We start from the raw sequence: 16088 nt of genomic DNA on the forward strand, positions 1-16088 counted from the left end.
AGTCGGTGTGGTTCGACAATTAAAGGTGTCTTTAAATATAATGGCCAGGCCTCCGCCTCTGCCAGATGTACGATCAGTTCTGAGTATTGAATAACCCTGGGGAAGGGCCTGAACAATGGCAGGATCAGTTTCAATCTGAAGCCAAGTCTCTGTTAAGAAAAGACCAACTACTAACTTTCATGGTTAGTAGTTGGTTCTGTTGTAGACGGTGCTAACAGGAAAAATGGGCTAGTGCAAACTGCCTCCTGACGAGACCCTGGCACTTGTGTTTTTTTTACAAATTAACCACTGCAGATGGATCTACCTAGAGGGCTATCAGCAGACTGATGAAGTGTATTTCTGTAGTGGAAGAGAATGAGACACAATATGAACAGACTACATTATTCTTATTTGGTATTCTACTAGAGGTTTTAAGGTCATTCCATTTTGTAAGTATTCCAATTTTAATTTCCTTATCGATCTGATTAGCCAATGTATGCCAGTAATGAAAGAAAATTAGATACCTTTTGAGTTGGACTATACTTAAAAGGTATCTTCTTAGATGTTTTATGGGCATACTGCATACCGACTTATTAATAGCATCAAGAGCAGCTGGAGAAGGAACGAGAGAAGACATTCATCCGAGTTTTTCACTTTATTACAATTATTACTGAGTGCTATACATGTCTCTCACTAGTACACAGAGATACAAACATGTTGGAACATCCGATCAGCCAGACCTAAGTATCCAGAGGAGTCACCCAAAAGTCTCAGACTTTGATTGCATTTAGTTCGTCCTCATGACCTAAAAGAAAAGAAGGGCATTTATCAGCAAATTATAATTGTGTCGCACATAGATGCAAGGGTATCATACACTTTGTCCTGAAGCACTCAGTAACCTCCCCAGTCAAGCCTGGCTTCTCCAATGTTTATTGACAAGATGGCAGCATGCTTGCAATCTACCTGCCTACGTACATGCCATTAAGATCTGTTGTGTTGTTATGCTGAACTAATCTAACCTCACTTCCCTCCTTACACTGTACACAGCCTGGCATTGTGCAACATTCTGTACATGCTACGGGAAAAGCTATTAGCATAAGTGCAAACATATTATATGGCATTTGCCAAAACAACAGCTCAGATGTTAGGATTCAAAAAATCTCCAAGAATCAGAACCTAATGTCTACCAAGTATAATAACAAAATTAAGTTAATTCAGGTAAGAATTTATACGAAAATGTAATTCTAATTTATGATTGTGTGACTCGTGAAACACAAATTATTCTAGAAGAAGCTGTGGGTACTATTATTATTTTCAGATACTTTGAGTAAAACAATATTTGCCAGCAATTTTTTTTGTCTATGTAATTTCAGTTATCTTTATTAAGAACCCTTTTATATGACGCTGTTTGTTTCTTTTTAAATCATTTTTTTCCCTTGAAGTCATAACATCCAATCTAATGGTTAGGTGTATAAACTGAAATAAAGGTAATGGAAAAGATGTGCCAGTAAATGCATTGATTTGCCCAGGATAACACAAGTTGCTCAAATGCTGCCGCCAGAATTAGAATCAAGATTTTTGGTTTCCTTGTTCCACAATCCCCAACCTAACCGCTAGCCCTCATCTCCCTTCATTTATGATAAGGACTAATTCTTTGATGCCATGGTGAGCTAATCTACATGAGTCTTCTGCATCAAACTTACGTTGTCCATCCACGATATGTAGGCTGACACCCTGGTGAACACAGTTGGCTTGTTCTTTGTGTTGCATCCACTGGTGGACACAAAGCTGGTCACTCCATGTACGTAGCTAGCACCATTGACAACACAGTGAAGAGGTCCACCAGAATCTCCCTAAGAATCAATTACACAGATTTTTATGAACTTCAAGTGGTACAAAATGATTGAGGCATATTGGGTTCATGGGTGGAAAGATGTCCACATTTATGGCAAATTACAGATGCTCGTACAGTCATGCCATGGATTACCATTGAGAATGGGGCTAACTTTGGCTCCCTAGACCTTCTTGAAAAATGCTCCCATGCGTCTGTATTACTCTATGAGGACAATGTGCTGTATAAGTAATATTTTCAATTTGCACATATTACCCTAGCAGTGATCAAAAGAAAACCATGCCATCAATAAAAGTGTACTGGAATTCTTTTTTTAAACCAAACAAGAAGAAACAGAGTTTGATTACTTGGAGCAAACTCAGAATGGGAATTATGGCTTACATTTTTATCTGTGTATTTTACAATAGGCAAATTTGTGCATCAACTGAAGCACATATCTGTGTATGTTTTTAACTTGGCAAGTCTACGAATTATTCTTTAATTTGATGTGGCCATAAAATACCACATATTGTTGTTACCCAACTTGGTTTTACTCATTTTCTTACTGTACATCCGATAGTAGACTTGTGCAGGCCACTGTGACCCTGTAGCCGTTGTACTACACACAGATGAGTTTACTCTTTATCCCGTTAGGCATTTTTGGAATATGCCCAATCTTCCACTACAGCCCTATGAGAATGTTGTGTAAAATAAGTAAAACTTTTCATTTGTCACATTGACCGGGTATTGATGGAAACAATTCTCACCAATAAACGCTGTACTGGTATGCTCAAGAACAAGCAGTTCAATTATTGGAAACAACCTCAGAAAGGGCATGTATCCTAGATTTTGGTCATTTATGTATTTAGCACTAAGGACATGTGCACATTAGTCTCACCACCCCAACAAAATAAATGAGATAAGAAGCACATACTTTTGTATTGTTTCTATTAATATGGCACTATTTAGTATTCATTTTGATATTTGTCAGGCTGTAACTAAGAAGTATTGTTTTGACCCAACTTTGTGCTGCTCATTTTGTCAGTCTTCGAAAAATAGCATGCTTAGATGGCACTCCATGATTCAACCCCATGGCTTTTAGATTACACGCACTTAGGTTTCCAGGATGGGGACTAAAATGAATAAAAGTCCATTGACTGCAGTTGATCATAGACAGCAGACTATTGTTAGAGTAATAAATATTTCAAGACAGCAATAACTAATTTATATGTATAGCTTTGTGTAAATGTTATAACCGGAGTTCTGGTTGAGGAAGGGAATATCATTAAATAATTGAAAGAAAGAAATCCTACAAATTCCTTGTGGTATTGGATATGTAGTACTGTAGAAGATCAAATCCTAAGTAAGATCAGCACCTTGCAGTTAACTGATTGAAACATGTCAATAGCATTTAGGAAGACTATAACAATGGGGCACATGATATCTTGGATGAGGTGTGGTATTTGCTTGCCAGAGGCCTTTTTTTAAAAAGACTTCTAGGACACACAACCCATGTTATGTTGATACATTCAGTACTTACTTGACATCCAGAGCGCACACCGTCTCCTCCCGCACACACCATGGTGCTTTTCACTGAGGACCCCCAGTAGGAAGAAGAGGTACAGGTCCTGTGATCCACGACTGGAAGAGGCGCCTGCTGAAGGGTGGCAGACACCTGGCCATTGCCTGCAAGAGAAGGCACAATTACCTTGCCTGTGCCTCTTAATTTATTCAGAGCAAGACTTTCATTACTCATGATTTGTAGCATTTTAGAAGTTGACTGCAGATCTCCCCATACTCTTCCTTTGAGACAGACAAGTGTGATTTGAATATATTTGGTCAACTTTTATCTCCTTTTTCCTGCCCCAAGAACAGAGGAATGCAAAAACAACAGTTGATGGACAGAATGCAGAACAATGTCATGCATTCACCCCAGTACAGAGATCTGAGCTTAAATCCATCGTTTTTTTGCTCACCAGGCCATTCCAGTTTGAACCCAGCCATATGCAAATCAGTCTTGACCCTGTGCCTCATGGGAACAGTCCAGCCTGAACTGCCAAGCCAGGTCCTCCCTGGACTGGAAACAAGCATCCTAGGACCGGTTTTGGGATTTCACCCCTCTTCAGCCAGGATATCTTGATTCCAGTGGCATGGAGAGCACTGGACCCACATCTGGGCATACCCGTACGACTCGGGGTGACAAATGCAAAAACAACAGTTGATGGACAGAATGCAGAACAATGTCATACATTCACCCCAGTACAGAGATCTTGGCCCAAATCCATCGATTTTTTTTGCTCACCATGCCATTCCAGTTTGAACCCAGCCATATACAAATCAAGTCTTGACCCTGTGCCTCATGGGAACAGTCCAGCCCGAACTGCCAAGCCAGGTCCTCCCTGGACTGGAAACAAGCAACCTAGGACCGGTTTCGGGGTTTCACCCCTCTTCAGCCAGGATAGCTTGATTCCAGTGGCATGGAGAGCACGGGACCCACGTCTGGGCATACCCATACCACTCGGGGGACAAATGCAAAAACAACAGTTGATGGACAGAATGCAGAACAATGTCATACATTCACCCCAGTAAAGAGATCTGGGCCTAAATCCATCGTTTTTTTGCTCACCGTGCCATTCCAGTTTGAACCATGCCATATGCAAATCAGTCTTGTCCCTGTGCCTCATGGGAACAGTCCAGCCCGAACTGCCAAGCCAGGTCCAAGAACAGAGGAGGCAGATGCATATTGGCCCCATAAAGGCTATTGCCTGTTTGTCAGGGATAATCCCTTGGCTGTACTAATAAAAATGTAACCAAATGCTAAGATATTACATGTGACATAACCTCAATGATATGGCAGTGCATTGCTCTGTTTTGATTTTTCATTAAATATGACAAAAACATCTAGCATATGTGCAGAAGCACAGGAGAGACTAATGGGAAGCTGATTAAGCAGTGCATTTCTGATCAGATCTGATCGCAGTTGTATTTGATCATTACTGTCGGCGGCAGCTGGCATCTAGGGGGGAAGAGGGTCAGGCGTGCGCAAGCTTAAAATAATTTATATTAAAAAATAAAACTTACATAACTTGGCGACGTCCTCGCTCTGGACCTCTTCTTTCAACACAGGAACCGGAAGCAGCAACTTCCTCGGCCAGTCCTAGGGCTGCTCTGACCAGAATGACAGCAGCCCTAGGATTGGTGAGAGAAGCCTCACTCGGCGCTTCAATGCACTCTGGAGGCTTTGGCTTTCTCTAACCTAGCTAAGACAGCTGGGTTAGAGATGTTTGAAGCACACATGTGAGGCTGCCCGTCGCAAGACGGCTGGCCAAAAAGACATGCACACTTCAAACACTGCCATACCAGCTCACCCTCCTACCTGCTGAGTGACATGCTTCTGTCACTCAGCAGCGTCCCCCCCCCATCCTGACACTCGACTGGGCTCAGGATGGAGGATGAAAAATAAAATGGTGATTAATTACCATTTTATTTTTCATCTTTGGGTGGATTTTTAAGTGGGGCAACGCTCTTGCTACTGTTGTCTGAGTGATATAATGGGATCTAGTGTCCAATTATTTTAACAAAGGCAAACGATTAGGGTTGCTTATTGCCGTTACTTACTTCTTCCTTGTTTACATGCTGGTTACAGTTTATTGTACAAAGTCAATCTACGTTCTCCTCCTGTTCTTTACATGAATTTGAAAGAGTAAATGCTATTTTTTGTAGAATTTCAAAACAAAAGTAAAATGTTTATATTGTGTCTTCAATGTGATCAATGTTCACATTAGTGAGGAATTTAGACAGAGGGCTCTATTTCACTAGCAAACTGGGGTTAGCCATGGTTTAGACAGGGCATTAGTGGGCAAATGGAACTGTTTAACAACTCGTCACGTCTTGCCAGATTAAGGCTTGTTAACTTGGAAAGTGGGGGAATGGGCCATTCCGTATCTGCAGGGTGCCCTGAATCTTCCACGATAATTAATATCCATCCTGAGGGTAGAGGGATGAACTGAAGATGGGAAGAATGCGTGCCCGGGTAGAACAGCTCACACTTTCTTTAGTTGCTTATTAGGACATCAGTAGGATTCTATAGGCCTAGGCTAAAAAACATGCAGCACATAATATGCATATACTCAGTTATCATTTTCCCATAATAATGAAAATCTAAATTTTAAATGAGGTCCAGGTCCATGTTTTGACCAAATGGATGTTGTCTGGTTCTGGGTCTGTCTGGTCTGATTGGATCTGAGCATGCATCCCATATTTGGTATAATGCTTCTGTGCAAAAACACAGTAGGCGTGATTGGAAGAAGATATTTCCTATCTGTGGAACAAAGAAGTATATTTATGTGAGGGTTTCGTATATAGGGGATCTGCTTCCACATCTATGGAAAGGTAGAACAAGGAGTGAATCCCTAATATGGGGCATGGACTGATGTGTACACTATATCCCATGTCTAGCAACCCAATGCGGGACCTTTTGCTGGCTTCTTGAATCACAGCATCTGTTCAGTAATTCCGAGTTGGTTTCCACCATTCTGATTATAAACAGACTGGCCTGAATACAAGGGCAGAAAATACAACTGGCTGAAACACAAATTTTAGCCAAGCAGACTGATTGACCTTCGACCAATGAGAATTGGCCCTGGGCCACAGCTTTGCAGTCTAGGAAGGCCTTTAGGCACGCAGTGGAGACACCAATTTTCAAAAAGGAAGAAATCAAGTTCAAAAGTAATAGGATTACCATCCCGCAACAGAATTTTGGAACTGACAATTTCTAACTAGTTCTGGTATTTGCTGGGAATACTTGCCAATCTCAACTCTCCAGAATGTAGGTAATAAGGCCCAGATTTGCTAACATTTTGTGTTGGCTTTGCATTAAAAAAATGGAACAAACCTGGCGCACAGTGTTGTGCTGGGATTTACTTTCAAATGCGAATCATGAGTTGCATTGGAAGGTTGCCTAAAGTAAAGCTCTATGTGCTAATTTGTGCAATTTTGTGCTACTTAGTGTCAAGGGGGCGTGCATGGGTGCTCCCATGCAACTACCCATGGGTTTTGACACACAACCTTATCTACAAACATTTGTATGCAGGGATGTGCACCAAAAATGCTTACCAGTGGATCAACTTTGAAAAATCTCTAGATTTTTTCCAAATCTGAATGTGTGCTGCACTGTACAGCACACATACAAAGTGAGAGCGCTATTAAAGCATAGATTATTCGCTGAATCTTCCAGTACAATACCTGTGCTTGAGAGAAAGCACACTGCTTTGCACAATGGGGTAAAATTGGTGTGTTGGTGCATGGCAGCCTAAAGTGAGTTAGTGCTGGGGAGAGAAAAACAGCGCCATATCTTATTGGTTATGGTGCTGTTTTTTTCACAACCTTTGATGCAACCCAGCACAGCAACTCTGGTTGCTGTGCTGTTTTGCGCATAAACGCCCAGAGTGTTCTCTTCTATAGGCTTCATGAGCCTGAGATAACGCTGGATGCACCTGAGGCAAGAAATACTCACTTTTTGTCATGCCCCAGCCGGTGATGGTGCAGGGATGTTTGTTGGAAAGGACCTGTCCATCTGGAGGCAGACGCCCAAGCTGCACGTAGCTGTTCAGAGCAGCGTTGCTAGACAGTTTCAGAAGAGCAATGTCATACCTGGAAAAAATCACCAGAGTTAGAAGCAGAAGGAAATTAAAGGAGACTGTTCATTGACAGGAAATGTACTGTGTGACATAGAATTCCCAGCCACTAAAGGCCACAAACAATCATCATTAAGCAGGAGATACAAACTATTCCAGCAAATTTCTCCTGCAAGGGGAATCGACTAAAAAATATCCAAGGATAAGCTATGGTTTTGGGGCCTGCAGCAACAGACATTACTTTGTCGAAACGTCGGTGGTAGGGTAAAAGCAAATAAAATCTCTTTGACCTCATTTATATCAGTGTTGAACCCTTGCCCAATCATTAGCACTGAGCAGTTTGCCATGTGCTGCTCAAGGTGTTATAGCAAGGGCCTGGAGAGAAAACGTCAGAAAGTTTACTTTCTCTTTCTACTGCTGCTTTTATGGCCCCTTGTGCCAGTAGCAGGAAGGGCAGTGCCAGGGATAGCAGAGGAAAAGTCAGGGGTGTGAACTGATACCCCTGCTAGCTGCAAGTAATGTCCATCTGCGTAACCCCTGTCCACTGTTTAGCTCATTAGAAACAAACCATGTGACAAACCATCTGAAGGTCACCAAGCTTGGTTATTACAGCAAACTGACATGTTTTGATCATTGCTCAGCAGAGCAGCCTCACCTTCTTCAGGGGAAACATTACACACACGTATAATGCTAACTTGGTAAGAGGTCACTGTAAGATGTCGGCTACTACTAAATCCCACACCCCTTCGACTTTGCTGGAGAAGAGGAGATAAATTTGCTTCAAGCTCTTACCCTATCTATGATGCTGGTCTATTGATGACGTATAGTGATGTGTGCAGCAGGAAGTGCTGATACTTGAATGGCTGGATGTGGAGTCTGTAAAGACACCTCATACGAGTATGGTCTGTCGTTGAGTTTCAATGTAGGTCAGCAGTTTAGTGACCCTCTAATGGTCAAGGAATGGAAAGAGATATGCCCCTCCGCTATGATGGAGGAGCGTCTCCCCCCCCCCCCCCCAAATGTCAGGAATGGAAAAATAAAACACTTGTGTTATTTCTGCTTTCCTGCCAAATCTTGGCGTCGGAACCTGGGGGGGTGACAGCACTGTGGGGAGTGTTAGTGCAATCTCTTCACTGCAGGCTGGCCAAACCTTCATGCACATTGAAGCTCTCTCCAACCCCAGCTGCATTGCTAGGGCTAGAGAGAGCAGGTACAGACTCCTAGTCTGTCCTGGGGCGCTAATTGAGAGCGCTCAGGCCAATGCTGAAGCTGCTCTCATGCGAGAGCAGCTTCAGGATTGGCCTCAGGGCAGACTGGGAGCCTGTGCCTGAAAAAAAGGCGCGTGACATGGGACGAAGCCGGATGAAGGTACTTTTTTTTATTGTTATTTTTTATTTTGCCCCTCTCCCTTCGTGACCCCTAAAAGCACCCCCCCACCCCTGCCCGCTCGGCCACTCGTCCCAAACACTAGCCACTACTGGTGCCGTACTGCGTAGAAAGGATTCTTGTAAAGTGGTACATACGCTAGAAGAGACACATGTCTTACCCAGCAGCAATGTTGTTGCTGTTCCAGTTGGGGTGCCTGATGACCCTGGAGACGGAGATGTACTGCTCAGTACCTTCGTGTGTCCGAATGTTGTGATCGCCCAGAACCACGCGGAAGTTCATATTTCTGTAAAGGCAAAAGCAGCAACAAGAGTCATTCCTGCTCATTGGTAGGGACAGTGGCTAAAAGTTGGGTCTCTGCTGTTGGGGCTAATGGTTTTTCTGCATGTAGTAGTGTTATTCAGTATGGAGCTGGGGTCTTTTTTGGCGCTCGTTGTTGTGTAGCTGTGGAAAGAAGGACGTTGAGGTGAGCCTGTAATTCCTCACCCATTGTAACCGAAATGAATCGAGTCACCAAGTCGTGATTTATTTCAAGTTTGTGAATCTAGACCCTGTTCCTCCTCTGTGTGCAGAACTAGACCCCTCGCTCACACGAACCAGTGCATACCCCAGTTGGCTGGACCTGATGGTGGGTGAAGTTCTCTTTTGTCTGCAGAGCTAGGCAATGTGCATCATTTGCATTTTGTGAAGTTACAAAAATGTGGCCTTTTACAGTTTTTTGTATGAAACGCCTTAAAAATGGAAACTTCTCCTTCGAAAGTAGGAATTAAATCTTTGATTTCCACGGATATAAGTGAACATCTATTAATAATGCTTCATTTATCAGCTGAGTTTTCTGTTCTGCGTGAAGTGTACAGGATGGAATTCCTGCAGCTTAAGAAATGCCATTTGAAGGCCGTGCTACTGACGCTGGCGATTAACATGCAGCTCACCGGCCGTGCAACCAGTGCTTGAAATGGAAAAATAGAAGTGCAGGTACTCTGTAGCAGAGTACCTGCTTGTTTCTGAGAAGTGCCGGTACTCTCCAATTAAAAGTATTACTTCGCTCTTGACAAGTGCAAGTACTCTCCCTTTCAAAATAAGAAAGTGCCGGTACTGCGTAACAGGCAATACCGGCCCTATTTAAAGCACCGCGTACAACCACAGTCCTATACTCCCTACCACAGGTATAGGTAAGTGTAACTACAAGCACACCTGAGGCCCACTGGCGTCATTCTTACACAGATATGTTTTCTTCACAGTATTGATCTTTTGTTAAGAATATGAATGCCAAGTGCTTCATTAGCTAAACTCGCTCGTACTGTGGTTGCTGTTGGATTTAAAGTGAATGAGGTAAATGAAGAAAAAAGTAATTTCGCCCAGTGTCTGACAAAATAGTTATATGGCGGCATGGAATATACCTCGGGTGGGGGCACAAGTTGTGGAGTCAGATTTTGAACCACTGGACCACACCATCTCCCATGCTAAGAGCGTCCATAAAAAGTTAAAATCCCTTTGGTGAAGAGCAACCACTTTGTGAGGGTGGAACGGTTGGAAGATTTGCCTTCATCTGTTTTATGCGGTGTGGGCAAAAGTGCGCCCCATTTGTTTTTTTGGTGAAGGCTAATTGGACGGATAGATGAAACAATCTGACACCACTATGTTAATTTTTTTCTGGATTTATCACTACTGCCACTATTCAAATATAGTCCTGGTAATGGGACAGAGTAATTTAAAGCGGCCTCTTATTTGTAGTATTTGTTCTTTGCTACTGAGTCCCACATACCAAAGGTCATAATGCAAAAGGTTCATGTTAGAATAGGTTATTCCTGGAGGGAGTGGCGGATTGTAAGCACTGAGCTGCTCACACAAATTATATTTATTATTCATTCGTGAATCAATTTGGAACAGGGACACCTCGAGTGTTATGTTTCTATTCAGATTATTTTAAACAAATCGTAGAAGCTTTTAATGTGCCGTAGTTTCTGAGCAGTACCACAGAAGATTACATATTTAATAACTGTAACAGTAAATAACCCTAAAGTCTGAGATTAGAAAATGAACACAACCCTTTACTGATAAAATGGTTGAATAACATTAGCCATGGCAATAATAGACAAATTCTGTATTCGCAGATTGCCTCTTTATCTACAAAGCAATGTGGCTGTCCTAATCTCATCCAATTGACAAATGGATCAGTGAGAGGGCTATTCAGTAAGAGGTCTGAGCATGTGGATAGGTGGAAAAGGGCGAATGTGCTTCAGTATAAAACACCACAGTGATGTTTCAAACAATTAGTAGAATCACTTTACCAGGGAGTGGTCTCCTGTAGAAAAGAAACAGAGTGGATTATTATCTGAGTGACCAAACTGTCCACCAGACACCAGAACTGTGAATGTGAAAGTTTATTCTGTTCCACAGTGCAGTGGTCCGAGGAGCCAACCACAGCTCATGTGGCTTTAGGAACAGATCGGTTTATTGTCTGCCTTGTCTCCATTGGTTACCTGTCCACGCAGTGAGCAGCCGTCATCACCCAGTTGTTCCTGATCAGGGTCCCGCCGCAGGTGTGATACCAGCTGCTACCAGAGCTGTACTGGAGGGAAATCTAGGAGAAAAGACCCATGGATGTGACATGCAGTAAAGTTACCCGGCCTGTTTGTAAACATTTCACGAACCAGTATGACCAGCTCGAATACTCTTTTTTTGTAGAACCCAAACACCTCTCTTCAAGTTCCAGGAAGTGGGTGGTGGGAATTGGCAAATCTTTCTAAAGACAAAGTCACCAATCAAAATCACAGAAACGCAGTAGTACAGCAATAGCAAAGTGTCAGCAAGATCGAAATACATCCCCTTGCCCACATTCTACAGTAACAGCCACGTTAATACCTGCCTGACAGGGCCAATTTACAATTTTTCATAAAAATATATTTTATGTCTGTTTTTTACTTTTGAAAGTGAAGTCACACTCACTATCAACGTCTTGTATGAAACCCTGAGATTAGCTCAGCGAATCAGAGTGCTTTGAATTCTGTCACTAACTACTGTGTCCTTCCTTCAGTGGGAGTGTAAAGCAGGGGCACAGAGCAAGACCGGTACAGTGGGCTTCCTTTATGCCTTTGATGAGTGAAATTAGGGGAATTATTGCTAACAGCCTTACCACCCACGTCAGGCTTTAACAGCTATTAATAGCCCGTTTCACATTTACGCAGCCCCGCTTATACTTAGACCTATACGGATGGGGTGGGCAATTTACATTTGTTAACACCCTCAGCAAAAGACTTCAGAAACACTCAATTAAACTTAAAAATCCATTTTTGGGCCATAAATGGCAACTCAAATCACTTTTACTTTGTAATAATATTCCACCCCTGACATCTCCGAAGAAATACCTGTGCCCTCGAGTTGTGGACCAAGTGTAAATTATACTATATTTACACCATTTTACAAGCAGGATTCAGTTTGATAATAGACAAGTCTTCTTTTACTAGTAAAAGACTACCAAATACACAGTGGCCCAAGCTGTGCCTTTGCTGCTCCAGGGATACAGCAGGCTCACGGTTGAAATAACTGTCCAGGATGAAGTTACTGATAACAGTGTTTCAGATTCTGCCATGATCTAAACCAAACCATCACATGATGCAGTACCTAGATGCTGACCAAATCCTCAGCAGAGACCTCTCGAGCTCGCAGCCTAACTCCGCGGCTGCCTGCCCAACTTCGATGAGTTGAAGTGGTTGCTTCTGCTTACAGAGTCTCATGTTCTTCCTAAGTAGTTTGTGATAGGCTCCTCCCGCCCTGTTTTTTTTTTTGCGTTCCCATTGTTTGTGGTTTTGCCATCTCCATTTTCAAACCCAGGGAGGCAAATACATTACAGAACTGAGTGAGCGGACATGGTTAAGCTTGAGGTGATTGTTCTCCAAGCATTACTAGGCTGAACCCCTGCCTTGAACAATGCAACTCCCCAAAACCTAGGCTGTGTGCTCTGGGTCTTTATTCTGCCTTTATTGTTAATATTAGTTTGTCTGTTTTTGTGAGGCTGGTTTGTTAAGAAATTACCACCTATATGCTTGATAAAAATGGCTGTGTCACAAACATACTAAAAGCACATCCAAGAAGGTAAATGTATTGTAACACTTGAAAGTTGCACGAGGCACAGTCTCGGGCGGTCTGGTATTTACCTGGGTCGGCCAGGAGTTCTTCTTGGCCTCGGTGCCTCCCACGACACGTACATTGACATTGTCCTCAAAGTCAGCTACAAAACAGTGTCCTGTTGAAGACAGAAGAGTGACAGGAGGAGTGGGCAACTCAAACGTTCTCAAAAGTGGGGGCTCCTACCAGGCCAACAAAGTTATCCCATGGATGTCTCCACGCAAAAGCTCACCACACTCAAACTCCCAGTCACACCACACACTTTCAGATATTCTGTGACAACAAGAGCCGGCCAGCTGAGAAGGCACATTTTCCGACTATGCTACCACAGAATGGGATATGTTTTACCATCTCGTCCTCAGTTGTTATCTATGCTCCCAATGGAGAAAGCCTCCACAAGTTCTGATCTACACCGCCTTCAGCAGGGCCAGTCACACTTATATCAGGTCCAATAGTTTCAAAGGGCGCTGAAGGCCACCCAGGGAAAACCCTTCTAAGAACAAGCCTTTTGAACATAAATCCACAGAGCAGGTAGGTTTCAAATACTGGTGTGCCCTTAGTAAAACGTGCCCTCCTTGTTTTAAGCCAGAAATGAGCATGTCTTGGGAATAGGTCAGGATCAGGAAAGATAAGTTACAAGGAGAATTAACCCAGACTAGCGTGGAAAATGCACTAAGCCAAAAAACAGGTTTCAAGGGATGCACTCACCTGATAGGACGAGGGCAGCGAGGGCCAGGAGCCTGAGCATTGTGAATAAGCCTCGGGGAAGTCCTGCTCTGAAAACTCCAACTTCTGCTTTCCTTTTTATAGCCCAAATGGCCATGTAGTTAATCCCGTCCGTCCACGTGCGTGGGACCCCCACCACCTGCATCTCTGGGAACGGGTCCAGGTGATGCGCAGCTTACACACGCAGAGACAGATAAGTACATTTGTTCTTTTTTGAAGAGGGCTAAATTTACATTCAATGATAAACTCGATGACACAGGCCGAGGCAAAAACATATTCCACCATCGCAGGATCAGGGCTCTGCACCTTTTCGAAATAAGAATTGAATTAGGAAATTAGACTTCAGATGAGCAGGGCCTTCAAGCAAAAAATAAGAGACACACATTATCTTTGTAAACGTGTAACAACAGCACACACCAATGGGAGCATCACAACTCGTCAGCATGCAACACAGTTTGTTATATTTTCGGACACAAATTGCAGAACATATAAAACGACCTTCCACGAGGAATATATCTAATTATGAAGCTGTCTGCACGCATTTTGATTATACGACACAGCTTTCATGATATCCCACCTCTAATAAGATCATTGAGTCCTATCTTACTGTCTTTTCAGTGATTGCATCCACATCATTTAACATAATCTCTATTTTTGTGATTCTGTATCTTAATTGAAAATGGCTGTTATGTACCAAACGTACTCATGTACTTATTTCTTTATTGCCATTTTCTATCGTTTCTTTTTTCTGTTTTGGGGTGTTCAGCTTCTGTTTGTATCACAGAACCTCTGCAATAGTGGTCTATCTGTACGTGTTTTCTTATTACATACCAATAAAATTGTTATAGAACATAAAAATATAACCTGATGGTAGAGACTTGCCTTAAAGCTACCTAAAGCAGAGGATTTGGTAGAAGGCCCAAAGTGCGTAATGTGGCAGGAGACACTGCCTGCGGAGTTGAGTATATGTCTGACTCTAGCTACGCAAGACCATTGTAATTCAGGGGAGAGAGTGGATGGGGGGTGTTATGATCAGGATTTTTTATTGGAGCCAACTCCGGGATAAAAGGCGGTTTATTTTCATTTGCAGCACCTTCGCAAATTATGGGGCATATTAGCAAGGCCTATATCGCCGTGTTATCTGCACTTTTCTGCCGATAACGCAGCGATAATTTTATCGTCCTATAATCAAGGCAGCGTTAAGCCAATTAAAGTGGCTTAAAGCCACGTTAACTGGCTCAACGCTGCCTTGATAATAAGGCCCCTTTCACAATAAACTTATCGTGTAAGGGGGGGCGTGCAGTGGGTGTTGTGGTGGGCGTTCCACCACAACACCCATTGAAGTCGACGCTGCCACCTATTATCAAGCTTAGCGATAATAGGTGGCAGCGCTAAACTTAAGACCAGAAAAATCCTGGTCTTAAGGTGGCAAAACGAGGAGAAATGCTTTATTTCTCCTCGTTTTGGCTTTTTCCATGTGTGCTGCCTTGTGCTTTTTGCTCCGTTTTAAGGCCCGGCCGACTGCTCCTGTTAAAGTAGATACTATGTCAATTTTTGTGAGGTCTGATCTGTGTAAGTCAACTATGGACAAACGATGGCAGCTCCACCAACTTATGGATTCATTTAAGACTGTTTGCTCACAGGTTTTTCTACAGGAGCCTGCTCGTTTAAAAATTATCAAGGATGGCCGTACATATTTCTTTGTTAATGAGCAGGAGGCAAAAAAGGCACTGGTTAATTGGCAATCCACCCCAATGCTTGACTTGTACACTATCTTGGTTTAATGTGAATGGGGGGTTGACAGAAAATTCCATACGGGATTTAATGAAAATGGTTCTTTTTCTGTTCTATATTGAATGTTCTGGCCTTTCTATTATTTTTTTGGGGGGATTTTGCTCTGTTCGTCGGGCGGGTATGGATGGAGGTGGTATGGTGTGGGGGCTTTATTGGGGTTTCTGGGGGGGGGCGGCTATGGTGTCATTCGCTTGCTGTCGGTTCAGGACAGCTTAACACGGGGGTGATTCCTTTTCCAAGAAACAGGGTAGGGGGATGGGAGTTGGTGGGGGGAGGGGGGGGTTAAACAGCCACGTTGTAGTTAAAGTAGCACAGAAAAGGTACACACATAGTATTGAGCATAGGCTTGGGGAAAGATTACTTTTATTGCTATGGATAGAGTACGATTCGGTAGTTCAAAATTTGTTTAATGTCAAGTGTTACATTTTTGAGTTGGAACGTTTGTGGGCTGAATCTGGTTAGTAAAAGGCGATTGGTAGCTGAAGAGCTTAAAAATGTAAGCCTGAAATAGTCGGACTTGTTGAAACCCACTTGGCCTATAAAGATAGAATTTATTTTAAACAGCTTGGCTACGATTTGATTGTGTGTACGTCGCAGACGGCATCTAT

At 42.9% G+C, this 16088-nt stretch overlaps 1 protein-coding gene across 1 annotated transcript; it reads right to left on the reverse strand.

The window, feature by feature from the left end:
• Positions 1–619: 619 nt before the first annotated feature.
• Positions 620–13783, reverse strand: LOC146856374 (chymotrypsin-like elastase family member 1). The gene is made up of 8 exons (XM_085650724.1): positions 13669–13783; positions 12990–13078; positions 11316–11416; positions 8993–9118; positions 7326–7462; positions 3351–3496; positions 1683–1832; positions 620–784 (listed from the first exon to the last, which is right to left on the reverse strand). Exons 1-8 carry the CDS (start codon positions 13781–13783, stop codon positions 767–769), a joined length of 882 nt encoding a protein of 293 aa, XP_085506850.1. The 3' UTR covers positions 620–766.
• Positions 13784–16088: the final 2305 nt, after the last annotated feature.

The sequence above is a fragment of the Triturus cristatus genome, chromosome 4_1 (assembly GCF_964204655.1).
Source record: "Triturus cristatus chromosome 4_1, aTriCri1.1, whole genome shotgun sequence".
NCBI lineage: Eukaryota > Metazoa > Chordata > Amphibia > Caudata > Salamandridae > Triturus > Triturus cristatus.

Excerpts from the sequence above, each read along its gene's own strand:
- LOC146856374 (XM_085650724.1), bottom strand. The coding sequence starts at position 13,783 with ATGGCCATTTGGGCTATAAAAAGGAAAGCAGAAGTTGGAGTTTTCAGA. Across the intron at positions 13,079-13,668 it reads CGCTGCCCTCGTCCTATCAG|GACACTGTTTTGTAGCTGAC; the intron begins GTGAGTGCATCC and ends TGTCTTCAACAG. Across the intron at positions 3,497-7,325 it reads CGGCTGGGGCATGACAAAAA|GCAATGGCCAGGTGTCTGCC; the intron begins GTGAGTATTTCT and ends CTTCTCTTGCAG.